The 12,228-nt window shown below is 35.5% G+C and overlaps 6 protein-coding genes and 1 non-coding gene across 7 annotated transcripts; 6 read left to right on the top strand and 1 right to left on the bottom strand.

The window, feature by feature from the left end:
• Window positions 1-117: 117 nt before the first annotated feature.
• WICANDRAFT_63188 (sugar porter family MFS transporter) lies at window positions 118-1,821 on the top strand (the record flags this gene model as incomplete). Its single annotated transcript, XM_019183506.1, has 1 exon — window positions 118-1,821. One exon carries the CDS (start codon window positions 118-120, stop codon window positions 1,819-1,821), a length of 1,704 nt encoding a protein of 567 aa, XP_019037889.1.
• Window positions 1,822-2,161: 340 nt separating this feature from the next.
• Window positions 2,162-3,075, bottom strand: WICANDRAFT_93147 (uncharacterized protein; the record flags this gene model as incomplete). Its single annotated transcript, XM_019186404.1, has 1 exon — window positions 2,162-3,075. A coding segment is annotated over exon 1 (701 nt), but the record flags the coding sequence as incomplete, so codon positions are not given.
• A 926-nt stretch (window positions 3,076-4,001) lies between these two features.
• WICANDRAFT_63186 (arginine--tRNA ligase) lies at window positions 4,002-5,813 on the top strand (the record flags this gene model as incomplete). Its single annotated transcript, XM_019183505.1, has 1 exon — window positions 4,002-5,813. The coding sequence occupies one exon, from the start codon at window positions 4,002-4,004 to the stop codon at window positions 5,811-5,813; it is 1,812 nt and encodes a 603-aa protein (XP_019037887.1).
• Window positions 5,814-6,350: 537 nt separating this feature from the next.
• WICANDRAFT_t99 lies at window positions 6,351-6,447 on the top strand. Its single transcript has one exon. It is a non-coding gene; the product is annotated as a tRNA-Ser (tRNA).
• A 284-nt stretch (window positions 6,448-6,731) lies between these two features.
• On the top strand, window positions 6,732-7,414 carry FCF1 (rRNA-processing protein FCF1; the record flags this gene model as incomplete). Its single annotated transcript, XM_019181977.1, has 3 exons — window positions 6,732-6,806; window positions 6,877-6,920; window positions 6,976-7,414. The coding sequence occupies 3 exons, from the start codon at window positions 6,732-6,734 to the stop codon at window positions 7,412-7,414; spliced, it is 558 nt and encodes a 185-aa protein (XP_019037886.1).
• Window positions 7,415-7,793: 379 nt separating this feature from the next.
• RUP1 (Rup1p) lies at window positions 7,794-9,872 on the top strand (the record flags this gene model as incomplete). Its single annotated transcript, XM_019183504.1, has 2 exons — window positions 7,794-7,880; window positions 7,932-9,872. The coding sequence occupies 2 exons, from the start codon at window positions 7,794-7,796 to the stop codon at window positions 9,870-9,872; spliced, it is 2,028 nt and encodes a 675-aa protein (XP_019037885.1).
• Window positions 9,873-10,102: 230 nt separating this feature from the next.
• WICANDRAFT_16780 (bifunctional molybdopterin adenylyltransferase MobB/molybdopterin molybdotransferase MoeA family protein) lies at window positions 10,103-11,989 on the top strand (the record flags this gene model as incomplete). Its single annotated transcript, XM_019180709.1, has 1 exon — window positions 10,103-11,989. A coding segment is annotated over one exon (1,887 nt), but the record flags the coding sequence as incomplete, so codon positions are not given.
• Between the last annotated feature and the right edge of the window lie 239 nt (window positions 11,990-12,228).

Genomic DNA, 12,228 nt, shown 5'->3' with positions numbered 1-12,228 from the left:
AGTCAATCATGAAATCCGTTGCTCGAAAGAATATAAATATGAAGACAAATTCCCATATTTCCAATTCACGAGCTTACTTTGTTTAATCTACATAATACATTAGTATTACAAACAAACATGTCAAACAATATTACACAACAAGAAGGTGAAACCCTTCAACAACCTCAAGTTCCTAGTTCAGGTGTCTTGACTCCAGAAACAAATGATAGCATAATTGATAAAAATGAATCTGATGAAAAAGTTGATAAAACTGTTCCAGAAATTCCAGCTAAACCAGCTTCAGCATACATCTTGGTTACTGCTTTATGTTTTATGATCGCCTTTGGTGGTTTCGTTTTCGGTTGGGATACTGGTACCATTTCAGGTTTTGTTAACATGAGTGATTTCAAAAGAAGATTTGGTCAAACTCATGAAGATGGTACCCATTATTTATCAAAAGTTAGAGTTGGTTTAATCGTCTCTATTTTCAACATTGGTTGTGCTTTTGGTTCAATTTTCTTATCCAAAACCGCTGATATGTATGGTCGTCGTCTTGCTTTAATGATTATGATGGTTATTTACATTGTTGGTATTTTGATTCAAATCACTTCAATCGATAAATGGTATCAATATTTCATTGGTCGTATCATCTCAGGTTTAGCTGTTGGTGGTATCGGTGTTATCTCTCCATTATTCATTTCTGAATCAGCTCCAAAGCATTTAAGAGGTGCCTTAGTTTCATGTTACCAATTGATGATTACTTTTGGTATCTTTTTAGGTTACTGTACCAATTACGGTACTAAAGTTTATGAAAACTCTGCTCAATGGAGAGTTGGTTTAGGTTTATGTTTCTTCTGGGCTATTATGATGATTATCGGTATGATCTCTATGCCTGAATCTCCACGTTTCTTGATTAGAAACAACAGATTAGATGAAGCTAGAAAATCAATTGCTTACTCAAACAGAGTTTCTGCTGAAGATCCTTCAGTTTACGCTTTAGTTGAAGAATTAGATGCTGCTATTAGAAAAGAAGAATCTGCTGGTAAAGCTACTTGGGGTGAATTGATCACTGGTAAACCAAAAATTTTCTACAGATTGATGTGTGGTGTTATGATTCAAGCTTTACAACAATTGACTGGTAACAATTATTTCTTCTACTATGGTACTACTATTTTCCAAGCTGTTGGTTTAGAAGATTCTTTCCAAACTTCTATTGTCTTGGGTGTTGTTAACTTTGTCTCCACCATCATTTCTATTTACTCTGTCAACAAATTAGGTGGTCGTCGTTCATTATTGATCGGTGCTGCTGGTATGGTTGCTTGTTACGTTGTCTATGCTTCAGTCGGTGTTACCAGATTATACACAAACCCAGAACACACTGAATCCTCAAAAGGTGCTGGTTCAGTTATGATTGTCTTCGCATGTTTCTTCATTTTCTTCTTTGCCACTACTTGGGGTCCAGTTGCTTTCGTTGTCGTTTCAGAAATTTACCCAATCAGAATTAAATCAAAGGCTATGGGTCTTGCTACTGCTGCCAATTGGTTGTGGGGTTTCTTAATCTCATTCTTCACTCCATTCATCACATCAGCTATTAACTTCTACTATGGTTATGTTTTCATGGGATGTTGTGTCTTTGCTTTTGTTTTCGTCTACTTGACCATTCCAAGTACCAGAGGTTTATCATTAGAAGAAGTTGATGAATTATATGCTTCAAATGTTAAAGCTTGGGAATCTGCTTCATGGACTCCAACTAGACGTTACACTCAAGATGCTGCTTACAACAAAGCTCAATCTGCTCAATTAGAACATGCTAAAGATAACAACTCTGAAGAAATTGCTTAAGCATATACTGTACAATACCATTTAAAGAATAGTAAAAAAGGGGGAGTAATTTTTTGAGGTTGTTGCAAACCATAGTTAATTTAATGATTATTTAATGAAGAAGTCATGTTTATTATCAATTTCAATTGGTAATATTCACAATATGAAAAAAAGACAAATATAAGGTCAATGATATATTATAGAATACATATTAAATATAGTTTTGAAATGAAAGTTTTATTTATTTGAAATGATTATTGATGTAGAGAATTTTTCTAGTAAACAATACTTATAATGGTTCTCATGATATTGTTCAAATTATTTAGTTATGATCTGAGCAACGCAATATGGTTGTAATCAATCTTGTTCTAAACTTGGGCTATGACTATACACATCCTCATAAATATTGTTCCTGATACCACCATTTTTATCTTTTGAGAAAACAACAAATGGACTAAACGGACTCTGAGGCTTTTGGAAATGATATGATGGACTGTGAAGCTTAAATGTGTGGTATTTCTCACATTCAGCACCCCTTGACAATGGCGAAACAAACCCATCACCAATATCGTCTTCATCATTATCAATATGGGTCACTGGTGATACTGCTTTTGATGCAGTTCCATCTTCAACATCATCATCTTGAGACAATACACCTTGGTCCAAATCATCAGGGGATAAGGTAATTGGAGTATCTATCGTTGGTAAACCACAGTCAATATTTCTTAACAAAATCAGAGTATTTGAAATTTGTATACCTTTTTCAAAAGTTGATGATGCCTTTGAGTTCTTCGCTGATGAAATTGGTGATTCTTGAGGTTCACAAGATTTAGGAAAAGCATCAGAAATCCCTAATAATGATTGTAATGCAGAGATTTCAGTACTGGCAGCTTCAAGTTTAGATTCATGAACTTTCACAGAAGTAGATATATGATTATTCAATTCTAAAATATTTTGGATCAAGTTATGATTCAACTTGATTTTATCTTGAAGCTGATCACAAACATGACAGTGATAATCCACAAGTGAAAGCCAATCCTCTTTTGATACATGGTTTTTCTCTTTAACAAAAGCATACAAATCTTCTTTAGAGTAAATGTTTCTTTCAATTGGTGAAGCACCAATTTTCTCTATCAATGCCTCAGTTTCTTGCATAATGCTTTTCATATCTAGGCCACTAGGCTTCCCAATCAAACCATCACCAGCAACTTTATGGGCCAAAGACGGTGATCTATAGCTACTGGATGCAGATAACCTTCTATGTGAACCATCATCGTTATCACCCATATTCTCTTTATTAATATCAGTGGAACCTCCCGATAGAGTTTTGTTCTTCTTTGGGGTAGAGTTGGCTATCTGGATATCGCCATTGTCACCGTTTACATCTTCAAAAAGATTGAAAAACCCTGGAGCTTTCTTATTAGAGCTTGGCCTTGATTTATAAGTTGCTCTAATTGTTGCAACAGAGGATGGACGTGATTTGGAAACACCAGCCTTCAAAGTCAGAGCTTTCAGTGCCTGTTTGTTGGAAGCATGTTGAGCAAACGAAATAGTTGGTTGAGCGTAGCTTGGAAGTTTGGAGTCAGCAACATTTGACGAGTTGCCAGCTAATGGTATTGATAAACTTCTACTTCTTTGTTTATTCAGTGATGATGATGATGATGATGTACCTCTCAACGAACGTGAACCAGACATGACCGTGTTGATAGCACCAGTGCCAGAGTTGGGAACCACTCACTCATATTAAACCAACAATACAAAGCCAAATAAAGTTTGCAGCATATTGATTTTAATTGAAAGTGTCTTTGTGTACCACTGATAAAATTCGAAAATGTATTAGCTGAGTGCCCCTGACAATTGGTTTAGAGGACACATGCTGGCCCTTTCCCACAAAACGAGTTCGCGACTTTTTTTTTGAGTCAGTCATAAAATTTTTTATTTTTGAAGCCCATCGGTCAAGTTGTCAAAAGTTCATCATCTAACTTTCCAATTGTGACTTGAGTTCAGTTCAATCCCAGCTTAAAGATAGACTTTGGATGCTTATTAGAGCCTCTTCTAATTTTTCAAAGCCATACAACTACATTAATAGACTAATAAAACCAGTCTGTTCCTCCATCAGGGGTTTATCAACTAGATCATCATTACTAGCTCAAAAGAAAGATTATACACAAATATTGACTCACAAACCAGATTTTACCAAAATGACAACCATTAGTTCTTCACTAGAAAAACTTTCATTGAAAGAACCAACCAAATATGAGGGTTCATACCCAGAATACAACACTGTTGATCTTTTACGTAACTATATTACCCAAGAATTATCAAAGATCTCTGGTGTTGAACCAAAATTGATCTTCCCAGCTTTAGAATGGACAAACACTTTAGATCGTGGTGATTTATTAATCCCAATCCCAAGATTACGTATAAAGGGGGCCAAACCTCAAGAATTAGCTACCGAATGGGCTGAAAAATTCCCATTAGGTGAATATCTATCAAAAGTTGAAGGTAATGGTCCTTTTATTCAATTTTTCTTTTCTCCAAAATTTTTGTTCAACCTTGTTGTTAAAGATGTTTTGAAACGTAAAGAAGATTATGGTGCTTGTCCAATTGGTGAACAAAAGAAATTGATTATCGAATTCTCTTCTCCAAATATTGCAAAACCTTTCCATGCCGGTCATTTACGTTCCACTATTATCGGTGGGTTCTTGTCTAATTTATATGAAAAATTAGGCTGGGATGTCACTCGTATTAATTATTTAGGTGATTGGGGTAAACAATTCGGTTTATTAGCTGTTGGTTTCGAAAGATATGGTTCAGAAGAAGAACTATTGAAAAACCCAATTAACCATTTATTTGAAGTTTATGTTCGTGTCAACAAAGATGTTGAAAATGAAGGTGATTCATTATCTGAAGAAGAATCAACTAATGGTAAGGCTCGTGCTTATTTCAAAAAAATGGAAGATGGTGATGAAGATGCTTTGAAAATTTGGAAAAGATTCCGTGATTTATCAATTGAAAAATATATTGGTACTTATAAACGTTTAAATATTCAATATGATGTTTATTCAGGTGAATCTCAAGTTTCACAAACTAAAATGAATGAGGCCCTAGCAACTTTTAAAGAACAAGGCTTAACACATGAAGATAAAGGTGCTCTATTGATTGATTTGAAAAAATTCAACAAAAAATTGGGTAAATGTATTGTCCAAAAATCAGATGGTACTACTCTATATTTGACTAGAGATGTTGGTGAAGCTGTTCAACGTTATGAAAAATATAAATTTGACAAAATGATTTATGTCATTGCTTCTCAACAAGATTTACATGTTGCCCAATTCTTTGAAATTCTGAAACAAATGGGTTACAAATGGGCTGAGAACTTGCAACATATAAATTTTGGTATGGTTCAAGGTATGTCCACCAGAAAAGGTACTGTTGTGTTTTTAGATAACATTTTAGAAGAAACTAAAGAAAAAATGCATGAAGTTATGAAGAAAAATGAAGCTAAATATGCTCAAATTGAAAACCCAGAAGAAGTTGCTGATCTTGTTGGTATCTCTGCTGTTATGATTCAAGATATGCAAGCTAAACGTATTAACAACTATGAATTTAAATGGGAACGTATGCTTTCATTTGAAGGTGATACTGGTCCATACTTACAATATGCTCATTCACGTTTAAGATCAGTTGAAAGAAACTCTGGTATCCCAGCTGAAAAATTAACCGAAGCTGATTTCTCATTATTAACAGAACCACAAGCTGAATTATTAATTCGTTTATTATCACAATATCCCGATGTTTTAAGAAATGCCATGAAAACTAATGAACCGGCAACTGTTGTCACTTACTTGTTCCGTTTGACCCATCAAGTCTCTTCTTGTTATGATGTCTTATGGGTTGCTGGTCAAACTGAAGAATTGGCTACTGCTCGTCTTGCATTATACGCTGCTGCTCGTCAAGTCTTGTATAACGGTATGACCTTGTTAGGTTTGACTCCAGTTGATAGAATGTGAGGTGGTGTTTTCTTTTTAAACCTGTGTATATTTATAAATTAGTTAGATTGATACAACAAATTGATTAACTTTTTCATGAGTTTGAGTGTAGATGATATGAGCTTTAGTTCAATAATCCAAGAAGAAGTTTGAAGATCTGATGGCTCATTATTATAAGTATCGACAGTATCCGAAAACTGTCTGCATGTCATGCTTTCTTGAGCACCAATAACAGCTCAATGGCAAAGAACACCAATCATAGAGTAGATGATGGCTACTTTGAAGATTACAAGCGTCTTATCGATTTTGAACATCGCGAGTACTATGTACATATTAAAATACCCGAAATCTGCCATTTAGACAAAACACATTCTTCTTGTTTACACGCTGAAAAATAATTTGATTGGCGTTAAAAGCAGCCTTAATGTGAAATGTGTTCGGGCGCATCAACTGGTATTAATTTCAATAAGATATCTTTAGAATTTAGCCCAAAAATTCAAATTTTTACACCAGCCATGCACCTCCTAGATGCCTAAAGGAAAAAACCGAAAGACACCGGTTACAGTGGCCGAGTGGTTAAGGCGATGCCCTGCTATTTAGAGTAGCTGTTAGGCATTGGGTTCTACCTGCGCAGGTTCGAATCCTGTCTGTAACGCCATTTTTTTTTGCAAAGGTTTTGCTTCATTTTAGCCCAAAACCTATATGGATGCATTATTTAAATCTCTCAGAATATGGTGATATACTTTATTCCCCTTGAGAAGCATTTAAATGGTGTTTTATCACAAGATTAAAATCCATTAAAAGAAAAAAGTATGTTGCGCTTACCGGCTGAAATTTTTTGTATGGCAGTTCCAAAAAAAAAAATTATATGAGAAGAGCTGATTAAAAAATTAGGAACCACTTATCACAGTTTCACATTCATAAAGACGAAATCTCAAGATGGGTAAAGCTAAAAAGACCAGAAAGTTCGCTGCAACTAAGCGTATCATCACAAATAAAGATCAAAGAATGTATGTGGATTTTGCAGGCTAAATCTGAGTTGATTAGGTACTAACTACTTTATTATAGTAAGAAAAATCAAGAGAAGCAAACACCAAAGAAAGATGATCCCGAACTAGCAAGACATGTGTGAGTAAATCATTTACTTCGAAATTATTGTTTATAGTACTAACATTCTTTCAAGCCCTCAAGTTTCAAGTGCATTGTTCTTTCAATTTAACGAGGCCATCAAACCACCTTATCAAGTGCTTATAGATACCAATTTCATAAATTTTTCCATTCAAAAGAAAATAGATATTGTTAGAGGTATGATGGACTCTTTGTATGCCAAATGTATTCCATTAATTACAGATTGTGTTATGGCAGAATTGGAAAAATTAGGTCCAAAATATCGTATTGCGCTAAGATTAGCAAAAGACCCAAGAATACAAAGATTGACATGTTCACACAAAGGTACATATGCGGATGACTGTCTTGTTCAAAGAGTTCTTGATCATAAATGTTTTATAGTAGCCACAAATGATGCTGATTTAAAACGTCGTATAAGAAAAGTCCCAGGTATCCCTATCATGAGTGTCGGTTCGCACTCTTATGTTATTGAAAGATTACCAGATGTGTTTTAGATTGGTTTCAACTTTGGGTTTTTTAATGGTAGGAATAGAATATTATGTACATTAGAGATTGGTTGTAATTGAATGTTTGGATCAAGATCATTTTGACTTTGTAAGGTATTTCTCTTTGATCTAAAGGACCAAAAATGAGCTGGATTTATCAGAACGGAAAAGAAAACCCACTTGAATGATGGCTACTCATGCGATTTCTTTTCATCATAACCTAAGCTTTGAATTTTGTAATCTTTGTCTTTTCCAAGGAAATCGCTGCCCGAAGTATTTTGACAGATTTTTGTTTTTGGTTTTTCTAAAATCAAGATGGCGATGGAATCAATATTACAACCATTTTAAGCAAAAGACCATTAAATTCAATTGAAGATAAATACAAAGAATGGGCAATGCTGACGTGAGTGACGCAGCTGTGAAGCAAATCACAGAAATGGGATTTCCTGAAGAACAGGCAATTCAAGCATTACGAGTAAGTCAGATCTCATCCCGTTCTAAGGACACAAACCCTAACATAATCAAGGCAACTGGAGGTGATGTTAACGAGGCACTTAACTTAATATTTCAAGGTGCTGACTTTTCACAAGGTCAAGAGTTACTTCAGCAAGATGCTCAACTACCAGATTATGTGGACCCAGGTTATAATTATCAAGTTGATGAAAAGAGATCGATTCCAATTGAATCTGGGCTAATAAATGATAAGATTCAGCCACCATCTTATGAACAAGAGGAAAACCCACCACCAGTACCACCTAGACAAAACCGTCCGATTCATATTGAGGACATTCAGCATCGATCACAAAGTGAAGTCTCATTATCAGATTCAGGGTATTTGCCAGACTCTGAGACTTATAAATATCAGCAACAATTACAAGTGGAACCAGAGTACTCCATTTATGAAGATTTGACAAAGTATCAGAAGCCAGATGATGCACCATCTCTTTTGATGCCAGTAAGAAATGGTGTATTAGAAAGTTATTTAAACCCTTTCTTAACAGTGTTGCACTCTATTCCAGCTTTCCGCAAGGCAGTTTACAATCAAACTTTTGAAACCCTTGGTTTCCATCCACGTTGGTACAAAGGTGAACTTATCAATGTTCCAGATGGTACAGCTATTAAAGCTAAGAATGGTGAAACTTACGATTTGAGGTTTTTGCTTGAAGTGCAAAGAATTTTTGCATTTCTTGATGGTGATTCCGGTAGATATTTTGCTTCAATGAATAATTTCATAAGATCATTCCCAAAAATCGCACAGAAAAAATTTGGTTCCATAGACAATATTTATGAAGCATATGCTGTGTTTTATAGTGTTTTGGCATCACAATTAGACGTTTCAGGTTCTGGTAATGCTCTGTCATTTTTTGAGAGTGAACTAGAGGATTTAGCAGATGCAAACAAGAAGTTTGGTATGTTTCACGTTGAAGCTGAAGAGCTCAAGGGGGATTTGTATTCAACGTTGCATAGTATATTATGGGGTGATGATCTGGATAACCAGCAATTTTTGTCCAAGTTGTCGGATGTGATGACAATGTCTTTTGAACCTTCCTATGACGAAACTATCATATCAAAAGGTGTTTTAATTTCGGAGAAATTTTACCCACAAATTTATACTACAGATTTTAAAGAGACAATTTCTGAATTGCTGGAAGAAAGAAACTCATTTGATAAAAAGAAAAGATTGATATCAAGGGAATTACTGAATCTAAGAGCTTTCAATGGTAAACATGTGTCATCTATACTTTCAACCTCAATAGAGTTTTTAAGTTCAGAATTGAAAAACTTAAATGAGGAGGATAAGGAATTGGCGGATGCAGTGAAAGATTTAGAATCCATTAAAGCTGATAACCATGAAAAAATCATTAGTTTGACGGATAAGCAAAACACTTTACAAGACGAGAAAGCAAAAATCAATCCATATGATGTTAATGCTATATTTAAACGTCATGGAAGTGTTCCTGAACCATACTTATTAACGGGTGTGATACTGAGTAATAATGAATTTTATTTCTTGAGAAAAGTTAAAGAAGATTTGATTGATTTGGAGCAAAATCAAAACCAATGGATTCGTGTACTTTATGAACCAAAATATGGTAATGATCTCAGATGTTCGGTATCAAGTTTTGAAGAAGTGCAAAGGGTTGTTCATGCTACAACACAAGGTCAATATGAAACATCGTTAGTTTTGATCTATGTCAAAGAATCCACATGGACTACAGAGGTTGAGTATGAAGTTCCTGAATCTGTCACAAATTTTATTGCGAAAGATAAGTTAGAATTAGAGAAATCATTGGAATTATTGGCATCCAGTACAGATGAGGAATTAAGTGACGAAGAAGGAGATGAAGAAGAAGATGGTAATGGAATGGAACAGAGTGCAGGCGTCACTAACCAGGAAGGTGAGATTTCTTTGAAAGGGAATGATGAGAACTCAGAGGATAAAGAGAATGCACCACCAACGTATTAGAAGAATTAATGATTAAATATTTGTGTACAACCAGTGTAGCCTCTCTGCCTAGCCGTTTTTGCTTAGCTCTGTGCGTGCGAATTCCAAATTTGAGCCTAAGGAGCTTATCTCTAAGCGGAGATTATTAAAACGGAGATCAAAAACGTCAACAACCAAATAAGTCATAATGTCCATTATTCTTTTTACCTCCAATTGAACCTTCCTTTAACCATATACAGATGTCGTCTTTCAAAGTTGGACTACTAGTGATCTCGGATACAGCGTCTAAGGACAACTCAGAAGATAAAACGTCCGTCAAGATTGAAGAATTCTTTGCCAACTCTGAGTTAAATCCAGGATATGAGATAATCAAGAAGGATATTATACCTGATGATATTGGACAAATTCAATTGAAATTAAGACAATGGACTGAAACTGATGAATTGAAATTGATCTTAACATCTGGTGGTACTGGGTTCAGTGATAGAGATGTCACACCTGAAGCTGTGAAGCCATTGATTGAAAAAGAAGCGAGTGGTATTGTTCACACCATGATGAGTTATTCATTGAAAATTACCCCCTATGCAATGATGTCAAGACCTGTTGCTGGTATCAGAAATAAGACTTTGATAGTAACAATCCCAGGCTCACCAAAAGGTGCAGTGGAAAACATTGAAGGTATAATTGGTGTTTTGGGCCATGCTTTAAAACAAATTGGTTCAGCAGGATCGAGACATTTACACAAGTCAGAGCCAAAGGCTAAAGAGCATACACATTCTCATAGCCATGGTCATCATCACCACCATCATCATCATGCTCATGAAGGTGGCCATCATGGTGTCAAACGTCATATCTTGTCAAATGATTTAAGTAAACCAATCACTCAAAGGGCAAGAGAATCACCATACCCAATGATCGAAGTCAATGAAGCCTTCAAACTTATCAATGAATTCACGCCTTCTCCTCAAGTCGAAATCAAAAAAATCAATGATCCTTCAATTACTGGATATATCGTTGCAGAAGATATTTATGCCAACATAAATGTTCCAAATTTTAGAGCTAGTATAGTGGATGGGTATGCTGTTATAAACTCAGATGGCGCAGGTGTTTATAAAGTTGTACAAGTGTCACATGCATCTCCTAGTGTTTCTTCAACTTTGCAAAAAGGCACAATTGCAAGAGTCACCACTGGTGCGCCAATTCCCGATGGTGCTAATGCAGTTGTCCCAGTTGAAGAAACAGAGTTGATTTCAACTAAAGATGAAGGAGAAGAGGAAGATGAGGTTAAAATTTTGGCAACTAATGTTGAAGAGAACGATAATGTTAGAGGTGAAGGTACTGATATTGCAAAAGGTGATTTGGCGTTGGCTAAAGGCTCACAAATATCACCAGTTGGTGGCGAAATTGGATTATTAGCTAGTATTGGTGTGACTTCGCTCAAAGTTTTCAAGAAACCTAAGATTGGTATTTTATCTACTGGTGATGAATTGGTTGATCTTGGTGAGAATTGTCCAACTGGTGAACTGAAATTTGGTCAAATTTATGATACCAATAGACCTTTATTATTACAAACTTTCCGCAATTGGGGGTACGAGACCAAAGATTTAGGGATAGCCAAAGACACATCGAAAGCTACAGAGGCAACAATTAGAAAGGCATTCCTCGAAGATGATTTAGATTATATTATAACTACTGGTGGTGTTTCAATGGGTGAATTAGATTTGTTGAAGCCAACGATTGAACGTCAATTAGGAGGAATAATTCATTTTGGAAGAGTTGCAATGAAACCAGGTAAGCCTTCTACTTTTGCAACGATTGAAGTCAAGGGAAAGAGAAAGGTTATCTTTGCATTACCTGGTAATCCAGCTTCTGCTAGTGTTACTTCACATCTGTTTGTTTTACCTTCTTTGAGGAAATTCAGTGGAGTTATAAATTTGCAAGATCCTAAAGAATTGCCAGGATTCTCCAAAGTGAATGTTACGTTAACAAAGCAAACCAAGCTTGATCCAAGACCTGAATACCAAAGAGTTTATATTCATCAATCAACTATAGGTGATGAGTTGTTTGCAGACTCCACTGGATTCCAAAGAAGTAGCCGTGTTGGAAGCTTGGCTGGTGCCAACGGTCTATTGATTCTTCCATCGAGCAAGACAGTAGCAGGAGGATTCCTGCCTAAAGGCTCTAAAGTTCAGGCCCTTGTTATAAACGTTTTATAGATGATGATTCAGATTACGACGATTTTGACAGTTTCTGACGTAAGCCACATGCCTGTACCTGAATCTAGCCAGAAAAGCCTACAATTGGAACATGAAGAAACAAGAAACAGGTATACAAGTTTACTTTGAAAAGATCAGATGCCTTTTTTCTTGATTATAGC

This window comes from Wickerhamomyces anomalus (genome assembly GCF_001661255.1).
Source record: "Wickerhamomyces anomalus NRRL Y-366-8 unplaced genomic scaffold WICANscaffold_4, whole genome shotgun sequence".
Taxonomy (NCBI): domain Eukaryota; kingdom Fungi; phylum Ascomycota; class Saccharomycetes; order Phaffomycetales; family Wickerhamomycetaceae; genus Hansenula; species Hansenula anomala.
The sequence above is the reverse complement of the archived record's forward strand: the minus strand, read 5'-3'. Positions and strand labels throughout refer to the sequence as shown.